General features: G+C 43.6%; 2 protein-coding genes across 6 annotated transcripts in view; both read right to left on the reverse strand.

Annotated features, from left to right (window-relative positions):
* Positions 1–1,174: 1,174 nt before the first annotated feature.
* On the reverse strand, positions 1,175–5,590 carry RPL26L1 (ribosomal protein L26 like 1). 3 transcript variants are annotated; one of them, XM_071758521.1, is made up of 4 exons: positions 5,446–5,590; positions 4,240–4,412; positions 3,439–3,579; positions 1,175–1,345 (listed from the first exon to the last, which is right to left on the reverse strand). In XM_071758521.1, exons 2-4 carry the CDS (start codon positions 4,405–4,407, stop codon positions 1,217–1,219), a joined length of 438 nt encoding a protein of 145 aa, XP_071614622.1. In that variant the 5' UTR covers positions 4,408–4,412; positions 5,446–5,590; the 3' UTR covers positions 1,175–1,216. The 3 variants fall into 3 exon arrangements, with proteins under 3 accessions (XP_071614622.1, XP_071614623.1, XP_071614624.1); XM_071758522.1 differs by lacking the exon at positions 5,446–5,590 and adding an exon at positions 5,202–5,223; XM_071758523.1 differs by lacking the exon at positions 5,446–5,590 and adding an exon at positions 4,834–4,855.
* A 1,704-nt stretch (positions 5,591–7,294) lies between these two features.
* The window catches only part of ERGIC1 (endoplasmic reticulum-golgi intermediate compartment 1), a 58,996-nt gene continuing 42,058 nt past the window's right edge, over positions 7,295–24,232 (reverse strand). For 2 of the 3 annotated variants that reach the window (XM_071759162.1, XM_071759161.1), the window contains 4 exons: positions 20,404–20,464; positions 19,107–19,207; positions 16,349–16,471; positions 8,620–10,655 (listed from right to left, as the gene is read on the reverse strand). In XM_071759162.1, coding sequence (XP_071615263.1) covers positions 10,548–10,655; positions 16,349–16,471; positions 19,107–19,207; positions 20,404–20,464 — 393 coding nt within the window. In that variant the 3' untranslated portion in view covers positions 8,620–10,547. Of the gene's footprint in view, positions 8,054–8,619; positions 10,656–16,348; positions 16,472–19,106; positions 19,208–20,403; positions 20,465–24,232 lie in introns of those variants that run through there. The other variant, XR_011728949.1, reaches the window with a different exon arrangement.

Below are 24,232 nucleotides of genomic sequence, written 5' to 3' on the forward strand. Positions count from 1 at the left end.
CGCCTGAGCCCCGAGACACCGGGGGGAAGCGGCTGTTGGGGCAGCCGAGGGGTTCGTAAGACACCGGGAAGATAGAGAGGGCTGGGGAGCGGTGCATTCACAGCTCGACCCGGCCTTTGGAAAGGTCCCCGGGCAGCAGCGAGGCCGAAAGGCTGGGAGTGCATCGGCCCCAGGGGAAGGAACGGCCCGAAGGCTCCGAGCCTGCAGGACAGCAGCAACATTCTGCAACGGCCTCGTATTAATGCCTATGAACGGCTTCTGAAATACAGATGCAGTTTCCCTCGATTCTCAGCATCCCGCCCTCTGGACAGTACTGTGGAGTCCAGGCTGGAGCCGAGCTTGTCTTATCAGCAGTTAGAGGCCATTTGTAAGCCAGGGAATTTACTTACAGGGCTGCTTTCAACACGCTGCCATTATATACATATAAAGCTCTAAAAATTTCCACTGACAGAATTAATCCAAAATAGTGTTAGCAACTGCTGAGACCTTCCCTCCCACCCTTATCATAGCAAGACAGCTCACCCTCACTCTCCCAGACCCGAAGACATCACAGCAAATTCAGTGCTGCATTTGGCCACAGCATGCCTGGTGAACCTCTAAAATGTCACCTTTTCCTGCCAAACACAAATTATAGCTAATACTTAACATATTTCGTAACATTCAATAATGTGCATAGAATCAACATGTTTATTTACAACCTACATCTACGTAAGTTAAAGATCAGCAGGAGACAAGATGCACATCTTCAGTACATCATATCATAGCATTGTAGAATTAGCTGGGTTGGAAGGGACCTCAGAGATCAAGTCCAACCCTTGATCCACTACCACTGCAGTTCCCAGCCCATGGCACTGAGTGCCACATCCAGTCTCTTTTTAAATGTCTCCAGGGATGGAGAATCCACCCCTTCCCTGGGCAGCCCATTCCAATGGCTGATCACCCTCTCAGTAAAGAAATTCTTTCTAATGTCCAACCTAAACCTCCCCTGGCACAACTTGAGACCTCTTGTGCCCTCTTGTCTTGCTGAGAGTTGCTTGGGAAAAGAGCCCAACCCCCCCCGGCTCCAACCTCCTTTCAGGGAGTTACAGAGTGATGAGGTCTCCTCTGAGCCTCCTCTTCTCCAGGCTGGACAGCCCCAAGATATGAAGACTTTTAAAGAAGAAGACACAACAGGTTTAGCTTTAGCAGTTCTTTAATTGTGTAAAATAGGAACCATCTATTCTTGCATCTTTTCAATTGTTTCTTCCTTGTATTTTCCCTTCTCCTTGCCAACCTGGCGGGATTTGGCTTTACGCTCCAGGATCTTCTTGCGATCTTTGTCCAGCTTTAGCCTGGTGATCACCACCTGGAGAAACAACCAAGAATTCAGTGTCAAGAGTGTTCAGCGACCTGAAAGGGCTGTGGTAACATCAGGTGGCCCAGGAAGCACCAGATCACCCAACGTTTACTTCCACTGACTGCCTGATTTGGTTTGAGTGGAACAGAGGCACTGAACTGCCTTCTGCTTTCAAACCCCTGGGCTGTACCAGTTTTTCTGGGGACATTCAGGGATTGGAAATAACTGGCAGTGTTTTCAATGCACAGCCACAAAATTTGGGTGAAGTGAAGAGCAGACAAACTTCTATTTATCTACACAATAACTGCTTTGAAGTAAATCTAATTTGCATCATGCTACTCAAACATGATGACTACTACATCCACCTAAAGCACAGCTTACAGCTGAGCCTTCCTCCCATCACCACAATCATTATTTTCATTTCTCCACATCTCAGGTAATGCTACCTGAATTTTGGAACACAGGAAAACCAAGCTGCTGCTGACACTATCCTATCACTGCTGTACATGTGGAGCTGCCAATACCTTTGGCTAAACTATAGGTAACAGTGAAAGTTGTTCATATATCATAGTGACTCATATAAAGATTCTTTAAAGAACACATCTGCAACTGAACAGCTGCAAAATGGCCAGTCAGTTATCAAGTATGGCCAACATGGCCAGTCAGTTATCAAGTATGGCCAACATGGCCAGTCAGTTATCAAGTATGGCCACATAAAGGTAACCTGCACAGACCATTTGCCACTAGAGCTTCAAGAGCATTTCCTAAAAAAGCAGCAGCAGACCCAAGCTCTGATTTTCAGCCCATAAGCATAGAATCATAGAATCATAGAACTGGCTGGGTTGGAAGGGACCTCAGAGATCATCAAGTCCAACCCTTGATCCACCCCCCCGTGGTTCCCAGCCCATGGCACTGAGTGCTACATCCAGGCTCTTTTGAAATATCTCCAGGGATGGAGAATCCACCACTTCCCTGGGCAGCCCATTCCAATTGGAATGGGCATCTTTCAGTGCTCTTCATGCCAAAACTGATGAAGAAATTCATTCTGATGTTACTGAAGGGAGTACCTTAAAAACACAATTAATACAATAAAATCCTAGAAAAACCCTAGAGGCTGCAGCAAGGCTGCACACCCCTGTCCAGTTCCATCGTGCATCCAGACTCCCCTAATTGTGACCAATTCCAACCTCTTTACTTGGGAGATGCAGAAGCTGCTGACCCACCACCCCACTGCAAGTTTGCAACAAATGAAACATTTTTCTGTTTCTTATGCATTAACCATCATAACCTTTATGCAAAGCTTTGTAAAGGTCTGATTCACAACTAGAGAAAACTTTAACAGAATGATCAGCACAAACCTCAGTTTCTTTCATTGCTGTTTACTACACAAGCACTACGTGCACTGGTTCCATAGCAAGGTCACCCCAACCCTCAAATGTTATTACTGCACACAAGTCATGTTGTTTTGGAACAATTCTGCTCTCCCTCTGCTGATGTACCAACTATTTAGATGAAAAAACCTGTTACAACTGGATTTCTTCCACCAGCACTTAGGGATATGTGCCCACAAGGCAAGGATGATGAGACTAATTTGATCTGCATTGAACCAGGGTTTGGCTGGTTGTTCTTTTTAGTTTGAAATGTTTTCCTGTTACAATCTGAACAGGCTTTGCCTGGATTTGACAAACTCTAAACATTGTAAATCACTTTGCACCACAAAAAACAGATTCTGAAAAACCTACTTCACACTAGTCCAGTCCACAAGAATAAATCACAACTCTGCACGTTTATCTGAACATTTCCAACACCTCCTTGATCAGTGCAAGTGCCACGAAACAAAGATGAAGGATTGTTCTGGACAATGTATTTTGTTTGATCTGTTTTAAGAACACCAAGCAAGCCCTATAAACACTGAGAAGTTCTTGATTTCAGCTGTCACTTCTCTACTATCACAACACTGAAACATTTCCTTGTGTGTGACCCCTCTGATGCTGTAGTATCTCAATCCATCACTCCATGCACCAATAAAAGGTTCCTGCTCAGGCCAGTAGCAGTCTCACAGTGTCTCACTGTGCATTTCAGGTCCCAGTCATGCACCATACCTTGCTGGGGTGGATCCCCACGTGGACAGTTGTGCCATTGGCCTTCTCACGCTGGACACGTTCGATGTAGATAACGTATTTTTTCCTGTACACCTGGACCACCTTCCCAATCTGCTGCCCTTTGTAATGCCCCCGGACAACCTAAAGACAAACATGAGAAGCAGACTGTCCCATACCTCAAATTCACCCCATAAAGAATCAGCAGGCCCTAAGGAACACCATCTAATCATCCCAACAGATAACCAGAACTGCCCAGGTGGGAATTCCAACCCTGCTCTCTGTATACACATGCTACAGAGACATCTATCATTAGGCAACTCCAGCAACCAGGAAAATGCAAAATACAATGGGTAAGACTCATATTTTTCCCTTATTTTCCCTTCACTAAACCCTCACAAAGGTCTGTTCAACCAGAAGAATAACGGTTAGCTTCAACTGCTTTTAACCATTTTTTCACCTATAAGCTTGGATTAACTTCTAAACTTATCTTACAAATATCACAGGTAGCAGTCTATAAAAAGGGCACTTCATAGTTAAAAGCCTTCAATCCAGCATGATAATGTAACTAAAATGCAGTGAAGCTACCAGCAGTTATACTCCTTGTCTTTTCCTTCCCACTGACACGACCTCAGAGAGCATTCATCACCCAAGCCTAAGACCACATTAACTGGTATGATTCCAGCAAGACTCTGGCACCACTGGGATTGGCCAAGCCCTTCTCTTTTGCACGGGCTACACACAGAAACCACACAGAAGTTGGGGAGTGAGAGTACAACACAGAGCAGCAGCCAGCACAGCTACCTGGACCTCGTCGTCCTTGCGGATGGGCATGGAGCGGACGTTGTATTTCTGGCGCAGCTCCTTGGAGAGAGGGGAGGACATGATCTTCCTCCTGATGTGAGAGGGGGCGTTGAAGTGTCGCTTGCGGTTCTTGCTGCGGTCTGAGGTCACAAACGGGTTGAACTTCATCTTGGCTGCACGAAGAGAAACAGCACTTAGGGAGAGGCTTTGAACTCCTGCGCTCTGTCCTGGATCCACACAGATATGCTCGGGCATAAAGAAAGCAATTTAAACTACTTTCAGGCTCACCCCCAGCTCAAACACCCTTATGAGCTTCAGACAAGGTTTAAGCCTCTCCTCCAACGGGCAATGCCCCTGTGTTTGGCAGACATGTCACACACAAACACCTCAGATCCTTATTCCTAATCTGAAGCTTCTGGTTCTCACGAGTCAGGACAACTGACAGTAGTGCTGATTTTGTGCTGCAGTATACACTGCTTTAATTTATAAAGACTGCAGGACTCACAGACAGTGAATTCATCCTGCCCAGGTACTGCCTATAAAGCATAACAACACCAGCCTAGCACAGACAGCAGATGTGTAAACCTGTAATACCTTCGGCCTTCTCTCAAACAACTGCACAGGACCGTCCTTCATGGCACAGCCCATCCTGCCACAGGCAGCTCCCTTAAATGACATTTTTGTCCAACTCCACAACTTTCAGGTACTACAGACCCGCACCTCCTGCACACACCAGCCTGGGCTGCAGGGCAGGGCCGCAAATCCGGCACCACAGAAGCCACTAACCCGTTACCCAACCAAAGCAGACCGAGCTCTACGACCTGGAGCCCGAGCTCCCCGCGGCACACCCAGCAGCTCCCTAGGGCAGCCGGACACCCCGCACCCAGGCTCCAGGCCCCGGCTCCCCCACCGCTTCTGCCCGACCCAGGGCAGCCCGCTCCGCCCTCCCCCCCCGGTCCCACCCCAGGCATCAAGCAGCCTCCTCCGGCACGAACGGGGCCTGGAGCCGCCAGAACTCCGGGATCTGCCGGGCCAGCAGGCCCCGAAGCGACCGAACCCCTTCCCGCTCCTCTCCCGCTTCCCCGAACAGGTTCCCCCGGCCACGCCGCGGGTGCCCCGCCTCGCCGCGGCCCGCGGAGGAGAGAGCTGAGCCGCCCGGCGCAGGATGGCAGCGGATGGACACGGGCCGGGCCCCGCCGCCCTTACCCCGCTGCTGCTGCTGCCGCCACCGCCGCCCGGAAAGAGAAAGGCACCGGCTTCCGCTTCCCCAAGCGGCTGCCGGGATCACGCGAGAGGGGAGGGAATACGTGCGCCCCCTGCCGGCCGGAGGACCCAGCTGGAGCGGGGCGGGCGCCTCCCCCCCCACCCCTCCCATCGCCCCCGGGTACCCGCCCGAGCATCACTGCCCCAGCATCACCCCGGCAACCAGACCCTATCCCCACCCCCCGGGTGCTTCCATCCCTGCATCTGTTCCCGCATCCCCTCCTTCCAGCGTGTCCCAAGTCAGAGAAGTTGAGCAGCGGCCGCATCTCTCCAAATCCTGCCTCTCCCCGACCGAGAACAAGAAGAGCACCCCCAGCCCAGCTCCCTCCTCCCCAGCCCAGCTCAGGAAGTCCCTGTCCCTCAGCCAAAGGGCAGACCAGAGCCTCAGCCAACTTCAAATTCCTCTGCCCAGACCCTGTTCCTGAGCCTGTTTGTGCTGTCACCCACACCCCCACCTCTCTAAACAAACTTACCTGCACACGCAGCTTGCAACTTAGGTAGGCTTGGTGTTACTACATTTTTTCAGGACATGGATTAATTTATTCTCCAGAAAAAAGTATTTATTGTTGGTGGAAAGGAACCCATGGATTGGCTGAGAAGCAGTAGAGACGTTTGGTTGGGTTTTCCAGAGGATGGAAAAGTGTCTGGACTGTTGAGTGGCAGCAGGCTGAGTTGGACAAACACCTTTCTCAGTGCTTTACTCATCTTTTACACAGATTAAGGAACCTTCAGCACTGTCCTGTTACTTCTGGAAATCTGAGTTCAAATCCATACTTGAAGTTAACTGGAAGCAGGTAGGATCTTTTCCTTCAGCAGATTACACACAGCAGACACCAACATCAGTAAGCAGCACCAGAACTTAAGAGGAATGGGTTTCTTGATATGGTGCCAAAATTCATTGTTTTGTAACCTTTTACTATTTATTCTTTTAAAATTGCCTCAGACACATTTCTAAATAGTGAAGCAAGGATAAAAGGACATTAAAGGAGGTGGGAGGGGGGGGGGAGGGAAAGAAGAACTGTGTTATTTTATATACCAAGTGGCACAGTGACTAAAGCCAAACCCATCAAGTTCCAAGCACAGTCTGCTCACCTCTCATTGAAAAAACCCTGAGGTCAGGACAGTTGGTGCTGTTCAAAATCAGGCACTGAATGTCCAGACAGGGCTCAGTGCTGATTACAAAAAGCCTCGTGTTAACTTTCTACCCAGTGACCTGGCTTACAGTGATTGCATTGTGTGATAATGCTTGGTTCACTGAAAAATTAATTACAAACAAAAGAAAAAGAGCTCTTTCAGATTGATTTTGCAGTAGTAGTACAACAAGAAGCCAATCAAAAAGAGTTTTATTTTTAATTATAGGACTAAAAAGGCTAATTAACATAAGGTTGCAAATTAAAAGAGAATTGCCAGAACTCCTTAATAATCTCCACTGTAAAAATGCAAAGATTTGTGCTTTAAACATCACCATAACATACTACAGGACTATGTCCTCCCTTCCCCTGTCCCTCCCTCCCCTGTCCCTCTCTCCCTTTTTCCAAGGATGATGGAGAAATACCCCAGTCACATATTTCATCTGAAACTTCAAATGACTATTCTAAAGCAGATACTCATCACACTCACTTTTAGCCCAAACACTTTGTACATCACACAAATAAACTTTAAATGAGAAATATTCAGAAATTAACTACAGACATGACCAGTCTACACTGCAGAATTCACTTTTTTACAGAGCAGTAGCTAAATGCAAGTATTTGATAAATCAGATGAAACAGTCACAAACACACGTCCTTAATTTTTTTTTCTTACCCCATTTCCATTTTATTCTTTAAAAAATAATCTTCAGCAGCCTTAGAAGAACAGTCTTAGTCTTTCAACCTTTCAGCACTGCCTAGAATATACCTATGCACAGCTTTCTGTACAGCTAAAAAATTTAACTCCACCATTGCAAAGCATCCTACATCTCAAAGAGCTCACCATATGGTGGGATGTAGCTGTAAAAGGGCTTATTTAGCCTGGAATATCTACAAGTTCAAATATTTTGAACAAAACAAGGGTGTAAAACCACAAATAATTTTGTCATAATACTGACTGGAAAGAGCAAAGGTAGGAATATAGATGAACAATTATGATCAATGTTTTTCCTTCCACCAGGGGTTGGAATTATTTTTGTTTGCATTGATTGTTTTGTGTTTGCATATGTTGCACTGCAACATAACTAAGCTCCTTTTGTCTCTAGAAAGTGTTTGAAAATAAAAGTGAAATCTAATGAAACGTGCACACACAGGGCAGTTCTGCTCTGGCAGTAACTCCCACACTTTCACATTAGAGAGATGAAGAGTCAATTCTTCTGTAAACAAATGATGCAGCATCATTAAATGACCCAAACCAGCCATGTCTGAAGGACAAGCTCTCCACAACTTAAGAGTGGACCCAGAAGGCAGCCTTGGCTTGCCAGCACTCAAAAGGCTTAGACCTGGCTTGGAGAACTAAGGTGCAGACTGTTTCCTCAGTGGAGTTTTGCCAGAACTTGAGTACAATTTGGTTTCCACATCTAGCAAAAGAAAAAAAGTGATTTATTAGGTTATTGCAGTAGACATTTTGGCAGAGGAAGTAGGCACACTGAAGTGTGCATCTGTTATTTCCAAAAACAGCCAAAGAATTTAACTGGTCTGGTTTAGAGAACTGGTCTGGACTGCTCAGAAGCAGTGTTTAATTCAGACAGAGGATGGGGAGAAGGGCAGAAATAACGTGTCAGGGGACAGAGGGAAGATGCAACAAGCTTTGATTGTTTGTGAAATTGTTCCAGGAGAGAAATTTCAGAAAACTAACAGTGTAATCCCCTGTGCCACCAGGGCTCAAGAGCAGGATGCACTGCTAGGATACTGAAAATTACATCCTTGTAATCCACTGGGTTCATAAGCTGTGAGTAAAGGCTCACCAAATTCAAGAGGGAAAACTAGGACACTTTTGCTGTAAGCTTCAGCTGGCTACAGTGGATTAGAGAAAATCCTTCAGCCAGCAAGAGAAGCGACCACGATGGAAACTCCCAGCTCCCCCTGAGCATCCAACACCACCCAGTGGGTACCACTCTGGGACAGAGAGACACAAACACCACAATGAAAACAAGCACCTCAGTTTCAATTTGATTTTTGTAAATGGAAAAAAAAAAAAAAGTATAAAATCTATCCATACATTAACAGATACAGGAAGTTACACAATCCAGTTTACACCTAAAGTAAGAGCAATCAGTCCATAACAAGAACAGGGGAAAAATCCCAATGCTATAATTTGTCCCAAGTTGCTACAGGGCAGAGGACAGCAAGGGGGAGGCTGGCTGGCTGCTTCTTTTTGGCATGTGGATAAAACTGGCTACCTTCCCTACTTCCAAAGCAACAAGACAAGTTCAACAGACACATATTAGGAATACTTTGAAATGCATTTGACTCTAGCATTAACACTGAATATTCAAAGATTACAGCATAACGTTTGGATCTTTTGCCAAGGAAAGGGCAGTGGGCAGTAGATATTGAGCAGGAGAAATCCTGCACCTGTCTTGTAATTTACAGCATTGATTTAAAGATTTTTGTTTTACGATTTTTATCTATACTGGAACACTTAAAATTTGTCTATTCTCAACTCAGACATTCATGAAGCATGCAGAGACTTGCTACTCAAGGATCTTTAGGAGGCTATGGAAAATGCACTGGTGGGTTTGGGTCTAATTTTAGTGAACTCATGTCTACCATTCCATGCAAGCCACCCCTGGCAGCAGTTTTCCCCTCACGCCTCCATTTATTGGAGATCCCAGAAGACAAGGCTTGAATCAATGGGCATGGAAGCTCAGGTGCCACTTTAAGGAATAAAACAAAACAACTACTGGCAGGGACCAGCTTGTAGGAATGCCTGTCCTGCTCCTGCTGTACCTGTGGGTGAACAGTGTCAGTCTAGGGCTCAGAAAAGATGCCTGACTGAATTTTAAAGGAAGAGGGAGGCACCTTCAATCCTGAAAAGACAGATTTCCTGTGTTTGACAGGTGTATTCAATATACACACACAAAGCAAGACAGTATTTGTGCTCATCATCCACCCAGAAGACTGCACCATTTTTCTGAACACATAGAATATACAACCCCTTTTCAAAAAACCCCCAGTAACAATGATAAAGCAGAAGTGCAGAATCCAGACTGTTGGGTGGTCCGTATTTAAAAAACACAAGAAAGAATAAAAGCTAATGCTGTAAAGACAACTATTCCCTTTCAAAGCAAAGGCCACATAAAACCGTGTTGCTCAGTTTGGTTTTTACTTCATGCCACCTGTAAACACAAGACTGGATATTCAGTTTCTGGGAAGAAATTAAATTACTTTTACATCCAGAGTAAAAGAAAGGCCCTCCACTGCCTGGGTGATACATAACCCAGGAAAAGGTAGCTGGGGGAAGGCCTTTTCTTCTCGTATGCTCATTTCATTACAAAGGTCACATCTGAACAAAAGAGCTTTCAATAAAAGAACAACCATTTCTTGATGTTACTTCTGCCCCTCTCTAAGTTTGCTGTGGGGACACTAACACTTTCCACTCCTCACCAACAGATACATCACCTTTTTGGCACCACAGGTGGAATTTCTTCCTAATGTATAATTTTACCTTATACAAAAGTTCGATTGTCTAATCATGCAAACACAACAGAATTCCAAAGAGTGCCACAAGACAGCTCAACTTTTTGCAATCTACTAGTTTGTATACTGCCATAGGAACCTTTCAGAGAACAGACTGCCATCCTTACTTAGATCTGACAGTGGATTTCATATATGGCATTTCAACCTCTCAGGGTGGAGAGAATCGAAATCTATGCCCTGATTTCCATTGATTTTTCAGAGCTCCAAAATGTCTGTGGAGATTTCTTTGATTTGTTGAAGACATCTTCACTGACCAGCCCGATTAGAGAAAAACTTACTGATTCAATCAAATAGAAAATAAAGACAAAAACAGGTAGTGGTAGATTTCTCAATCTTTGCTCCTGCCTTGGAGACTAGGGTAGAGTTTCACTGTTACTGCATTTTCCCCAGCTGGATCTTCTTCCAGGCCTCTGATGCTGTGAAAATGCAGGAGTCAAGGATTCCAGCTACAGTAAATGTTCCTCCAATGATGGCACATATCTGAAATGTACAGAGAGAGAGGAAATAGGTTTGTCAGGGAAACTTTTACGCAGCTTGAAGCTGGGGGAAGGATATTACTGCCTGCTGCTTGAGTATTTTCTGGAAGCACAGTAAGAAAAGGGTAACAGTGCTGGGGATGCAATTAGATGACAATCGTTCAGGAAAAATATTCCCTACAGTGGAATAACTTAGTGCTACTCTGAACTCATCACTGCCAGAGCCAACTGTAAATCCCACCTCATAAGTGCCTACAGCATGAGAGCTCTTCTTTTCTGGGCTAAACTCCAACTAACAGGGCCTTCTAGAAGCTCTGTGTTGCTTGTATCTTCCTGTTTCTGCTTTCTATTATAAATACCATGGCCTTATAATCTTTTCCCTGTTTCACAAGGTACAGCATTTGCAAACAGGCAAAGGACACTTAAATAGTGTGTGAAGGACAGTGACTAACAAAGAAACTGAGCTACCAGTGACACCTACAGCTAAGTCTGTCTAACATTTTCCATTACAAGGGCTGCTTACAAAGCTGCTGCCATCTTAACTCTCTGCGGGCCAAAGTTTTCCATGCACGGCATCTCAGGTTGAATTATTTAACACCAGTAAAAAGAAAATAATTTTCAAGAACTGAGTTAGGAAAAAAAATAATCTCCTGATTAGCATTAACAGCTTACTTCAGTTCTCAAGTGCCATAAAATGCAAAAGTATTCTGACATGTCAAACCAAAGGAGCACCCAAAATCAAGGGACACCAGTTATGAACTTTGTAACACACAGCTTCAATTCCCTTGTCTATGAAATGGGGACAATGCAGAGCTTTCCTCCTAGGAAAACAGATTTGAAGGGTTTAATATTGTGACAATAGCCATCTCAGAGTCCTTGTGAAAATATGTAACTTGTACTCAGGACTGGGTTAATACAAACCACCTGCTTGTAACAAGGCAGCAGTTAAATGCCATAGGACAGGAAGAAACACTGCTCACAGGGTGCCACCCCACCCCACACAGTGCACAAGGCAGGGTGCACATGGAAAGTATGATACACAAGAATGTAACCTAATAACATTTAACAGCCAAGTTATAATTACACAGGACCTGGTATTTCCTAACTCCCACATTTTTTACTTCATAACTGTGATGCTCTTTTAATTTGATCTTTTACACTGCGCAAGAGACACAGCATCTGTGAGAAAGGGACAAGATACAGAGCCCATGTCCTAAGAAGGGCATGCCTAGAAAAAGTGAAAATATTTTCGTGAGCAAGAAGCCAAGAGAGAGAGAGAGGAATCCAAAATCAGTGAGCCAGTGTAGCAGGGTATCAGAGAAATGCAGCACCACTGACACAGCAGGGAACACCATGCCTTGTCTCTTCTCCCACACAACACTACACCCCATGGGCAAAGTCCCAGACATTTTAAAGAGCAAGGAAACAGCAGTAAGGTTCAGCTAGGTGGGGAGTTAGTAGCAACAGAACAAGCAGTTCATTAAGGGTGAGTGAAGGCAGTGAGCAATAAAGCAGACGTTTGCATGCGTATTTATAACCAGGATAGATGCGTTTGGTGAGCTTGGTGAGATGAGGAGCTGCAATAAAAATGGGCTTTGCAGGGCAGCTGGCATTCCAGTGGATAAAGGCTTCAAAAACCAGAGCACCAGCCTGAGGCTAAGTTAGTATTTTTAGGGGACAAGTCCAGCTCCTGCCCCCGTGCCCCCCTCCTTGCCATCCCTCAGAGCACGACACAGGGTGACTTTTCAGGGAAAATGACCACAGCGGAGTTGGGTTATTTCAGTCCACAGCAGCTCAGCTGACAGGAGATGTTCTACCGCAAACAACAGAAAAACACCCATCCACCACTAAGATTTTACATCAGATGGTTGGAAAATCTGATTTCAGTGCAGCAGCTCAAGGGGGTGGGAAACAGCAAACAAAATATATTCATCTGCACAGCTCTCTGCTGCGGAGGGTTATGAGTCACACACACCTGGCATTTGCTTGGAGCCTGCCTCCCAGCACGCACACAGCCCTCTTGTTTCATTGCGACAAAAAAGAAAAAAAAGGCATCACCAGAGTTATAGTCTCTAGGTCAGCACAGAAGCTGCACCACTGTGTTTCTTTATCATCACAGTTCTACTACGTCTGGAGCCCTGGTTCTTAGTGGTGCTAAAGGAATCACGCACTGATTTATATTTAATGGAGTTTTATACTGGGAATGATCTCTGTGTGGTTCCATTAGCTTACTCAGGCCCAGCCCTTAAAGGAGGAAGGAAAAGAAATGAAGAAGTGTAATAGTGACAGCAGTGAGAGAACGTGTAATGTGGGGTAGACACGAAGGTTTTTAACAGAATCTGATGATAGGAAAGTGGCTGGGATGCAGAATGAAGTCTAAAGGAAAACACGAGTGGGTGTGTAGAAGGAAGCAAGGCTGCAAGCAAGATGATAGAAAGGCAAGTGTCAGATATGTGACTGTGGAGCTCTGGGATGTCTTCAAATCTGAAAATTACTTCTAAGGACAAAGGAGACCAGTAGGACCCCCAGGTAATTCCTAGGAAGGTAAGGTGCAGCATCCCACTCAGGGATTTCTGGCTGACCTGCAGGGTATCTTGTAGAACAACACCATCCTCGTTTTAAAAATGCCACAGGAGTGAGTCTGTGGTACCTGTTGGTATGAGGCCCTGTAGCTAAAATAATTCTCCCTGCAACCTTTCACCCTACCCCATTTTTTCCAGCTTGTTTTTTAAACACCTAGATGGCAGACAAGTCCTCTCATATCAGGAAAAAATTTATTTTCTTTGGATTTTGAATGCTTCAGAAGAACTTTGGCTTGTTTTCTGCCTGCTCTCCCCTCCCAGCCCCTAGGCTGACCTCATGATAAAATGTTCTTTCAATTTGGACACTTAAAGGAACTCATAAATTTTCAACAGTGAAAACTTTCCCTCTTGCTTCATAACCTCAACCATGAGGCCATGAATGGCTTCTCTTTATGGGGAGATGCCTTGATTCTAAGCAGTGTGGTTTAACAGAAAAAAAATACTGTGTTTAACACTGTGCCAAGTGTCTGTGGTTAACCCCAGGATCTGTAGCAAATTCACAGTACAGTGACTGTGGCAAAATGACCCACAAGCAGTACAAAATTTTATTAAATACTGAATTCTTTTGAGTATGGCATGTAAAGTAAAATCTATGCTTTTTGTCCTGCACAGGAAGCGCCTCCCACAAAGAATTATCCTAATTTTCTGTTCCATGTATCTCAAAAACCCAAGGAGCAGGCATGAGATAAGAATGGGTCAATCAGGAACATAGAAATCTTAGGAACACTGCTGTGGTGCTATAATGCTGCTTTTAATGGCACATGAGGTTTTGGGGGAGCAAACTTCTTACTAACAAAAAGCATCAGATAACCTTCCCAGAAGCAGAATGAGATTTTTTTGACTCTGAACAACCAATACCTCTCATCTGATCTCTCCACAAGGGATCATCCCTTCACAATGTATCCTTCCCTCCAAGACTGACACCATTTGCCCCCTAAAGCTTCTTTCAGCCCCACAGGATCCTCCTTCCACCCCTGGGACACATTTAAATTTACTGAAAGCCATATAGGTGCTGTGTGTAAACTACCTGCTTGCTAGAAGAAGTCACAGGTGACCCCCCCTACCCAAAAGCCCCTCTTCTGAATTTAAATAAAGCAGCTGCTGCTCAGGAAAAGCTGCTGCTTTCCATGGCCAGCCCCATTTGGTAATGACTCCAGATGTCCCAGCACAATCTCTGTCTGGACCTCAGCCCAGTGCTGATCATCACTAACTGGTCTCCAGAGCAACTGTGATGCAAAAGGCCCCACTGGAGATACAGAAAGGGGCTAAAGCAGTGGAGAGGACAATGGAACAGATCATGTCATCAGAACAGACCAAGGAAACCTAGGACAAAAAAGTGTTTTGATCCTCTGCAGTGCTGATCTCCTCCTCCAACCATTTCAATGACACCTTGAACCCTGTAAAGCTTTAAGGACAGCCAAAGCTGTCCTACTGTAAAACATTCCAGATGGTCCAGCCTGATCACCACAATACAGCATCTGTATCAAGGATCTGCCTCTAAGTCAGCCTTGTCTGACAAGGGTCTGGCACACCTGTATGATGTGCTGCATAACAGCTATTGCAGGTATCAGTGTCACCCACAGGGAGGATGTTCAATTGGAATGGCCCCAAGTGAGCTGCCTGAAACTACAGCCATTTATAGGACCAAACAAAGGAGACAACTGGACTTGGCAGTGCTAGGTTAACAGTTGGACTTCATCACCTTGAAGGTCTTTTCCAACCAAAAATGGTACTGTGATTCTCTGACAAAAATAAATTCTAAAGCTCTTCTTCAGCAGTCCAGCAGCCAGCGTGTGCCTGACCAACTTTACAGGTGGGATGGGGCAAAATTCTACCTGGGGCTGTCTCAAATTAAAAAGGTCATTGTGGCAACCAGTGAGGAAAGCCCCTCCTGTGGGGCTCTTTGTATAAACTCTGAAGCACAGTATCAAATTCAACAAAGATGCTACTTACATGCATACAATGGCAGTATCAAATCAGCAGTAAATCAAATCTAGCAACATGACAAAGCATAATGCCAGCTATCAGTCATTTCCAAATACTGTTTCTAGTTACAAAAACCTCCAACAAAATGCATAAGAAACCTATAAAAGCATTTAAAAGAAGCAGAGGCAGTATGAGATGCCAAGTCATAAAATGCTTACGTTTGACCTTTTTTAGTATTATGTTTTGAAACCAAAGAAATGTGCTAAAAGAGAAGGTCTAAAACTGCAACATTTAGATTTTGCTTCAAGCCCCTTTTTCTCTTGGTATCTGTGTATCCTACAGACCACATGCATTTCTAAAGTTAAAGCAAAGGGAACTTGGTGTTTATCAGAAGCTGCAAAATCAAAATCTTCAAGAGCAACACAGTTTATGTTACTTCCAATTAAAATATTCAAACAGTTTAAGAAAATCAAAATCCCGGGTCTTCATTCCAGCCAAATTATCAGCTACTTCACAGGGAGATTGTGCCTCCCTGGCACAGTAGACTGCAGTTTAAAATCTTAACTCCCTGAGGACATTTTTTTTTTAAGTTCTGGAAGATCTTTAAATAGCTCCTTGCCTAACTAGCAGTTTGGACAGTACAGCTTTGTTACAGATGGTAAGATCAGTACTGCAGGATGTCACCTGGATAGATCAAAACATAACTCCTCAGGAAAACACTTCCAGAACTTAATAATGCAGCTCTTTTTCACTTCCACCCCAGAGTAAATGCCAGGAACTGGCATACCCATATTAAGCCAAGCAGCAACACAGGATAAAACAATTGCCCTGCATTCTCTGCAAGTTAGATCTCAGTTAGAGATGGTATTTGCAGCATGCTTTGCTGCATACCACATGAGCTTACTTCCAAGTTTCTGACATGCTGCAATAGTGTCCATCCAGTCTAGACAGAGTTTGGCACTTTTGGAACAGGGCAATTTTCTTTCTTCTTGTGCCTAGCTATTAAATCAAATTGTCAGAGCTTTCCAGCTACCTCACTTACACCTCAGTAGTGTGGTGATGCACTGCTTTATTACTTCAATCATGTCACAATGCTCTGAAGCAGCAACTCAATTCTCCTGGACATTTCTCAGAAGAGAAATGAAAGGCAGGCAGGAGAGCAGCAAATGAGAGGTTTACAGTAACTCACCGATGTGATAAACCTGTACAAAGGCTGCCTCCTCTCTGTGTATTTCACTGTGATGGGGCTCAAATCGTAACGAAACCAAATGGCTGGGATAATGCGGCCGGTGTGACTGTAGGCTACATATTCCTAGGAAAGAAAGTGGGAGGGAAACAGAAGAAAATGTGAGCAACTTCATTCCAGACAGAGTGCCTGCAATAAACTGCTCCTGTGTAGCTGGCACTTATTCTACTCTTTTGTACTAGTGATCAGACTGAAAGAAGAAAACAGTTAATTCCTATGACTGCCCACCTCACATTCCTACCAAATAGGAAAATAAATTCAAGTTATTTACAGTCTGATAATGATACAGCTGGGAACAGGGAGTGATGGTGCTTACTCTCACCTTCATTCAAAGTTACAGAAAGGCTTTAATTGATTTTTCTAGCTTAGAGTTGCTCTATTTAAATACAAGCAGTCTCTAAGTGGTTGTGGGTGAAGTTTTTGTCCTGTCGGTATGTAACTCATATACTAGGATACTCCTCAAGAAAAATGGAATTTAGCTTCCAAGAACTTGAAAATCCCTCCCTGCCTGTGCACTCAGAACAGCAAGCAGCAGCTCCTGCCTGCAAGGCCCCTTCACACTGGGACCAACAATGTGAATGCTTTGCCCACTCAGTATGGATCACACAGAACACGTTTAAACCAAGATTAAAAACCATGCTGAAAGCCAAAATTAAACTGGACAGAGAAAAATACTGGCAAAGGTTGAAAAAATACTCCAACTTAATTCAGAAGGAACATCTTCAGTTTGCTAGTGATAATCTCTCTTAATCCACTTCTTAAATAGCAGGTACAGTGCAATCAATCAGCCACAGGACAACACCTCAACAAGACATGCTGCACAATGTCAATGCAGAACAGATACTAACATCAACTCAGTATCTTAAGACACATCTTTGAGCTAATACTTTGTCTGTGCCCACAGTACTAATATATATATCACTTTTCAAGGATCAGGACATTTATCTTGACAGACTGAAGAAAAATAAAAGAAAAGCAGACTGGGGACTCAGCATTCCCATGAGAGCCATCAGCACTGGCATTGCACACACTGTCTCTTTACTCAGCTGCTCTTCCTTTCCTGCCCTGTGACATGCCAGCCACCTCAGATGACCTTATCTGTTTTAATTCTTCACACAGGGGCAAAGACAACCTTAAATACTTCAGAAAAATAAAGAAAGGCCAAGCAGTAGGACACGCATGAGAATTATATTTTTGCTCTGTAAGTTTAGAGGCAGCCAATGAGACAGCATCTGTCTTCTTCATTAATTCCATATAAATCCCAAATTTCTGTCAATTTATCTTTTTTCCATGGATGACAAGCAGACTGTGGCTGAATTCCCTAGTCATAATGTTTGATGGGTCTTATTGCAGAAGTTGCAGCATATCTTGGGAGAGGAGCTGTCTAGGAAAGTGTGGATACAGAGGGTCTAGGTGGCAAAAGGAGAAAAGAGACATTCCACACTTAAGACTCTATCCATCTCTTATTGATACCAGTTAATCTGTGCCAGGTTATTCCAAAGGCTTCTTATTTCTGTTTCCCACTATCAGGATGGTGAGTCAAGGACTAAAGCACCAATAAGAGCATTTTTGGTTTTAATGAGAAGAAAACACAGAGACAGCTCCGTTCCTCTGCACTTCAATTTTGATAGAACTGACCTCATTTTTTCCTTCCACTCCCCTTTTCCCCACAAGCAATCCTGTGCTAATGAGTCAGTCTTGGCTGAACACCTCAATTTGCAACCATGCTGAGAGGACTGCCAAAAGCTCCTGCTGTCTGTTTTCCAAATTACTTTCAGAACTTGCATCTTATCAGAACAGTTGTGACAATAAGCAGAACAAATACATTGTAATCTCAATAGAGGGAGACATCCAAATGACTGGGACACCCTCTATGAGCAAGCCCAAAAGTCCCTGTGCTTGATTCTCAGTTATAGCAAACTAGCAGGAATTAGATATCATAAACAGATTCTGGATTTTCATTTATCACCTGACTGGTAAATAACTTGAAATTGAAAGAGGCCTTTTGCCTTTTTTTTTTTTTTTTTTTTTTTTAAGTTCAATACACTGTGTTACTAAAATACAAATTTATTCACATCTGATGTAAATTAATTTAAGAACTATAATGTTCCTACTACTATAATCATCCACTATAATAAAGTTGGGACTGTGAAATAGTCAACCAGTATGGATTTGCTGCTGCAGTGGCTTAATATCTGAAATCCATATTTTTAAAAAAGCTCTGACACATCTGTCACATTTGTCTGATACATCCATCAGAATTTAGACTGTTTTATTAATAAAACCACATCTAAGTGCTGTTCTGTATGTTCAGCTTGACTGCATTTTCCATCCAGATGGATCTTGACATAAACTACAAGAGCTCCTGCAGCCTGTGAAAATCTTCCACACAATTTATAGAAATCTAGATCAGTTAAACTGAGATATGTGGAAGTCAGGAGTTAAGAATACCTTTCTCTACAACTAAAACAATCACACCAGCTGCTCTGACGTGCCCTCACAACCCCAACCCTGGAAAACGTCAGCACCAGGAGAAACAAGAAACCCCAAGGCTTCAGTTCCTCCTTCTCCCAGCAGAGGCTACTGCTCACCTACAAACATACAAGGCTGCAGAGCAGACGAGCAAGAGGGAGGAGGAATTGAAGATTGCATCCACTGGGTTGCAATCAGGAGCTTTTCTGGGAACTACCTGCTTCTTTACCTTATTTGCTACAGTGTATTGGTATGAGTACCGCTGCTTGCCACTGATGTCTTCGTACACCGTGGGGACTATCTTCAGTATGTAGTCATGAGATGCAAGAGCTGTGGTCAGGAAAGGAAAGTACATGTTAGCATTCAGAGAAAGGAATCACAGCCTGTACAACATTTCAAAGTAAATGTACGAAATAAATGCACAGCTGAAAAAAAACTAAGTCACACAAAAGGTGTGTGACTCCTTCTTCCTCCTTACCTCAGGTGCTGTGACAAATTTCACATTTATGTCCTCTGTACAGAACTTAGTAAGGTAGTTGGATGACATCAGAACCTGCACATCATTTTAAGGCTTCCATAGCACCACAACCCATGGAAATGAGTTTGGGTCACTTGAAAGTTCCTAACTCCTTGCAATCCTAAGGCCTATCAGTGCCACAAAAATCTGCCCTGGTTAAATAAAGGACTAGCTAAGGTCAGAGCTGCAGCTCACTGAGCTGCTTCTGACAGAAAAACCTGAGGCATCACAACCTGCATAGTCCCATTTCTTGTGCATTCATCTTTCTTTATTTCTCTTCTCCTAGAGCTGTTTGGGGTTTTTTTTTACCTTGTTATTTAAATAGCTTGTGCTATTTTTTTATGTCTCTGCTGAAAGAGTTCTGAAGCAGAATTGTAAATTATTTCTCGGCAGGATCCTTCTGCCAAATGTAAATGACATTTGGCTCCTGAAGGAAAACAAAACAAAACACAAACAAACAAAAAACCCAACCAAATCACAATTGCCTAGCTTCAGAAACAGCCATAGAAATTCTGTTCCAAGAAGTGGACAAGATCAATATCCTGCAGGAGCCTGAACACTTGAAGGAAGGAAACTGCTGAACTGCAGCATGCACTGGAAAGTTCTTTTTTGTGTTACTGGTCACAAAGAAGGGTAATGAGCAATATCTGTCCACAGGGTAGGACTTAAGGTAAGAGCTAACTTGCAACACAAGAAAAAGAAAAGCTCTGGTGGTGGTAATGGCAGCAAAGGGAAGCTACAGGGATAAGACAGGAATAAAACCCAGCAATTCTCAGTTGCTCATAATAGAGCTGGAGATAATGTCCAAGTTGCAGAAGGGTTGCAAAGGACCTTTTGGGCTAAGCTTTCTCTATGGTACTGGAGAAAATGGACGTCAGTCAGCAATGTCTGGATCATTTTAGTTAAAGAGGCAAATTAAAGACTTCTGGATACACCAGTGTTGCATGAATGGCCTTGTTTTCCCTCCTGCACAGAATGGCTAAGCCCTGTAATCACCAAGAATACATACGATTTGAGCTGAGTTTGTCTGCTCCCTCCAAGGCATTGAATGCTCCATGAACGTTATGGACCTGAAAAGCAAAAAATCATATGAGGAAACTATGCTCTGACTTGGTTCTCTTGATCTTTGCTTCCTTGTCTTCCCTGTCCCATCCTGTAACAAGGAAGTCAGCCTGATTCAACCTTTCCAAAAACAAAGTCTTACCCCAGCAAAATATGACTTGAAAAATCTTTCAGTGACCATGACCACAGGGGTTGATTCCAAGTAAAAAAGTTGATTTTGCAATGTCTTACAATATGAAACTCCAAACCCGCTCCAAAGCTAAAGGAATTGCAGTTGGAAAAGGCCAGTTGTGAAATTTGAGAGATATTTCATAAGAGCTTTGCACAGTTAACTGTGAAATTAATTTATCAGGCTGGAAGGCAATTAAATGGGAGTCAAATCCAGGTTAAAACTCTAGAGTTCTCCTGCAAAAGTAGCTCATGTCAGAGTAGTTGGGCTTGTAAAGCTCTTACTTACTAGCCCAGCTTTCATACCACGCACACTGTGCCCTTAGAGATGGGAAAGACACATGCCAACACCACCATCCATTTACCTTCCAGCTGCAGGAAATATTATGTATTCCAAACAAATACACAAGTATTTGTTTGCCCAGAATAACAGGATTTCCATCCTATGCCTTCCACGTACTGTGATCTGGAGTCTGATGTCCACCAAAGGAATAACCAATTTGCAAACTCTGTAGACAGGGAAAACCCCACAGCCAAGAGCTTTAGATTAGAGATTGCATCATAGATATGATGTACAGTAAGCTGCATAGAAAGGACAAATAACTCCACAACCTAGAAATTCCTGACCTTAAGCCAAACAACAGGGAAGAAGAGTTTGGAAGAAGTATTTGGCCATGGGTGTGACAGAGTTTCACCTCGCTATCAGGGCAATGCAATCTCCTTCCCTGACCCTCTCAACAACTGATGGAGTGTGGCTCTCATCCTGGCTGCTTCCTTATTCTGAATGCTATGGAGTGGATGATGGTTTGGAGGAAGCAGCAATTGAACCTGTTTCTTCCCTGAGAAAGGAAGTTCTAGAGAGAAAAATCATCAGCAAGTTCAACTGGCAAGGTGCTGGCAACAAGCACAGAGCAAAAACAACAGCTGAACCCTCTACAAGTGCCTGTCTGTTTGCTGGCATTTCAAATATTTTACACAACAACAACAACAACAACCATTTCTGAACTACACACACATACTGTATGTATTCCTTACTCATTGTAAAAAGTACATGGAGAAAAAATATCCCCTGGACTGGGGAGTTTAAGGCCCACTTCAAACACTCTAATAGTAAATATTTGAGTGGTTGCTCAGCAAACAACTGTATGTATTCTGTGAGGCAGATGCATATTTGGATTTAGGTTCTTGTTCCTGGCTCCCCATCACCCAAACTTCCATTTATATATATAAAGTTGTCTGCTCTGCACCTTTCCACACAGCAAGTTTGCAAAGCTGTGAGTTACACAGGAAAAGCCATCAGCCATCTCCAGAACTGCCTCTTTCTGTGCCACCAGGTTCTTTGGTGCATCTGCCTCTCCTGTCTTTGCAACACAATGGCATTTTTAACTCCCAGACTGTTGTTTTACCATCATTTTCCTTGTGGAATGCTCTGGACTCCCATTACAATACTTGCTGTCCATAGGTTGCTAATTAATCTCTGCTCTACAAAGGGCACAGGTGCATTCCTTGGGGGAACACACTTGTTTGGACCTTCTTAAGTACCTGGAAGGACTTCCAACACACAGTAAGCTTTTGGCCACAGTAACCAAATTGCTTTGCAACAGAAAACTTCAGCAAGCCTGTTCAGCCAGACATTTTCAGGACTGTGCAGCACTATTAAGGCCAAATCGAGGGCTTGGAGTAGTGGCACAGGGGGCTACTGAATAGTTTAACAATGCCAACATTTTGTTCTCCTGCAACATGGACCTGAAGAAGATGCTTGCCAGGGCCTTGAACACCCTAGGCTCTTAGCCCTACAAATGCACACAAAGACATATAACTGGACATCTAATTTAGGCAGAGTCTAACAGCAGGCTAAAATTATTTCCAACCTTACCACTATCAAGGAAAGGCAAGACCTCCCACAAAGGTTAAAATTAGGATTGTTCAACAACATGACCTAGCACTCAAGAGAATCCTCTGATTAAAAACATATAATCTCCTGCTTTCCACATCTCTCTCTTTACTAGGTTACCTGACAAGAAAGAATTGGTTTGAATTTTGCTCTCATCTATCTGAGAGAAAAATATTGAGAAAGACTGCCACTATTGTGCACGAACTACTGCTGAAGAATTGATGCTCATTCAACACCAGATGAGATTTAAATCTCTACTTCAAACAGACTTTTTTTTTTTTTTTTTTTTTTTCTGGAGAACATGGCATGTACCTTAGTGGACCATTCTGACCAAGCTGGTAACAATTAAAAAAGAACTAACTCCCAACACATGACACAAGCAATAAAAAGCTCCTCATCCCCTTCAAGACATGAGCATATATTACATCAAAGCAGGTGGAGACAACATAAAATATAAAATAGGTCTATCTACATAGATTGAAAGCTTTTCATACTTGCTGACTCTCTACTCTGCCTGCTGAGTCCTGGTAGCACCTGTTCAGTGAACATATCCTTCTTTAATTTGTGCTGTTGAACTCATGTTTACCTACAGCAGCAGCAGCACCTACATGCTCCACTCTTGTGCAGGGAGATGATGAGTAGCTATTTTGAGCTTTGCAAGTACTCATCAGAACTTGTCCAATTCAAGAGCCAGCTACATGTTTGCTAGACAGGTTTCTCACCACCAGAACTGAAGATGCTTCCTCCTTTGCCCCCAAGTGTCCAGACTTCTCATCTCATTCATGCTGATTCACACTTCAGCTCCATTACTCAAAGACTCCATGATAAAACAATGAGAGTGCTACCTTAGAGCTCTGATTTCCCACGCAAACTGCAGAGCTCCCCATTAGCACTTACCTAATGCATTTCATAATCTCAGTGTGCTTTGCAGACATTAAGCAAAGCTTATTTGTATGCTAATATTCCAGCGTTCCCACACAAGATATTTCCTAAAAGAAGCCGGGAGCAGAGTCAGAAGACTACAAAGCAACGCTTAGACTTGTTAGCATGAAAAAGAGTTTTGGAAGTGGGTGTACAAGAAGCAGACTAATGAGACGTCTGCACTGAGGAAAGAAGATTACAGAGAGACTACAGGTAAGCAATGTTTAGGGTGAGTCGCAAACTGGGTGTGCACATATATAACTCCCACCTATGCTGCCAGCTCCTTGGAAGTAGGTTAGAGAAGTGCTGTAATCTGTCTGTATTGAGAAATCAGGAATTATTACATAACTTGCAACACCTGGTGAAACTCTATCCACAGGGCAAGTGCACACGTCCAACTTCTTCCCAGCAGGGAGCTGGTAGCTTTAAGTCTAACTTGTATTTCACAGAATAAATTTGACTAATAGGTGTCTGCTCTACAAGTAAAGTGAAATGAATTGAAAAGAATTTGACTGGTGCCATAGTAAAAACAGTAGCACACATCTTCCCTTAGTATATTCACTGCTCCTCTGCAAAGGCAGTCAAGACACTTTTGCTGTATTAATCCTGGAAAAAAATTCTGCATAGGATTTTGCAAAGCCATGATTCCTCATTTCTGCTCCCTACAGGCAGACAGCCACATAGTTTTCCAAAAGCACTTTCAGTTTCAGATGAAAACAGCAAAGCCACCATATGACTAAACACTGCTCCTTCCTGAAGTGGTGGCATATAAGCAGTCTGTGATCTCTTCTGG

This window comes from Heliangelus exortis, chromosome 15 (genome assembly GCF_036169615.1).
Source record: "Heliangelus exortis chromosome 15, bHelExo1.hap1, whole genome shotgun sequence".
NCBI classification, from domain to species: domain Eukaryota; kingdom Metazoa; phylum Chordata; class Aves; order Apodiformes; family Trochilidae; genus Heliangelus; species Heliangelus exortis.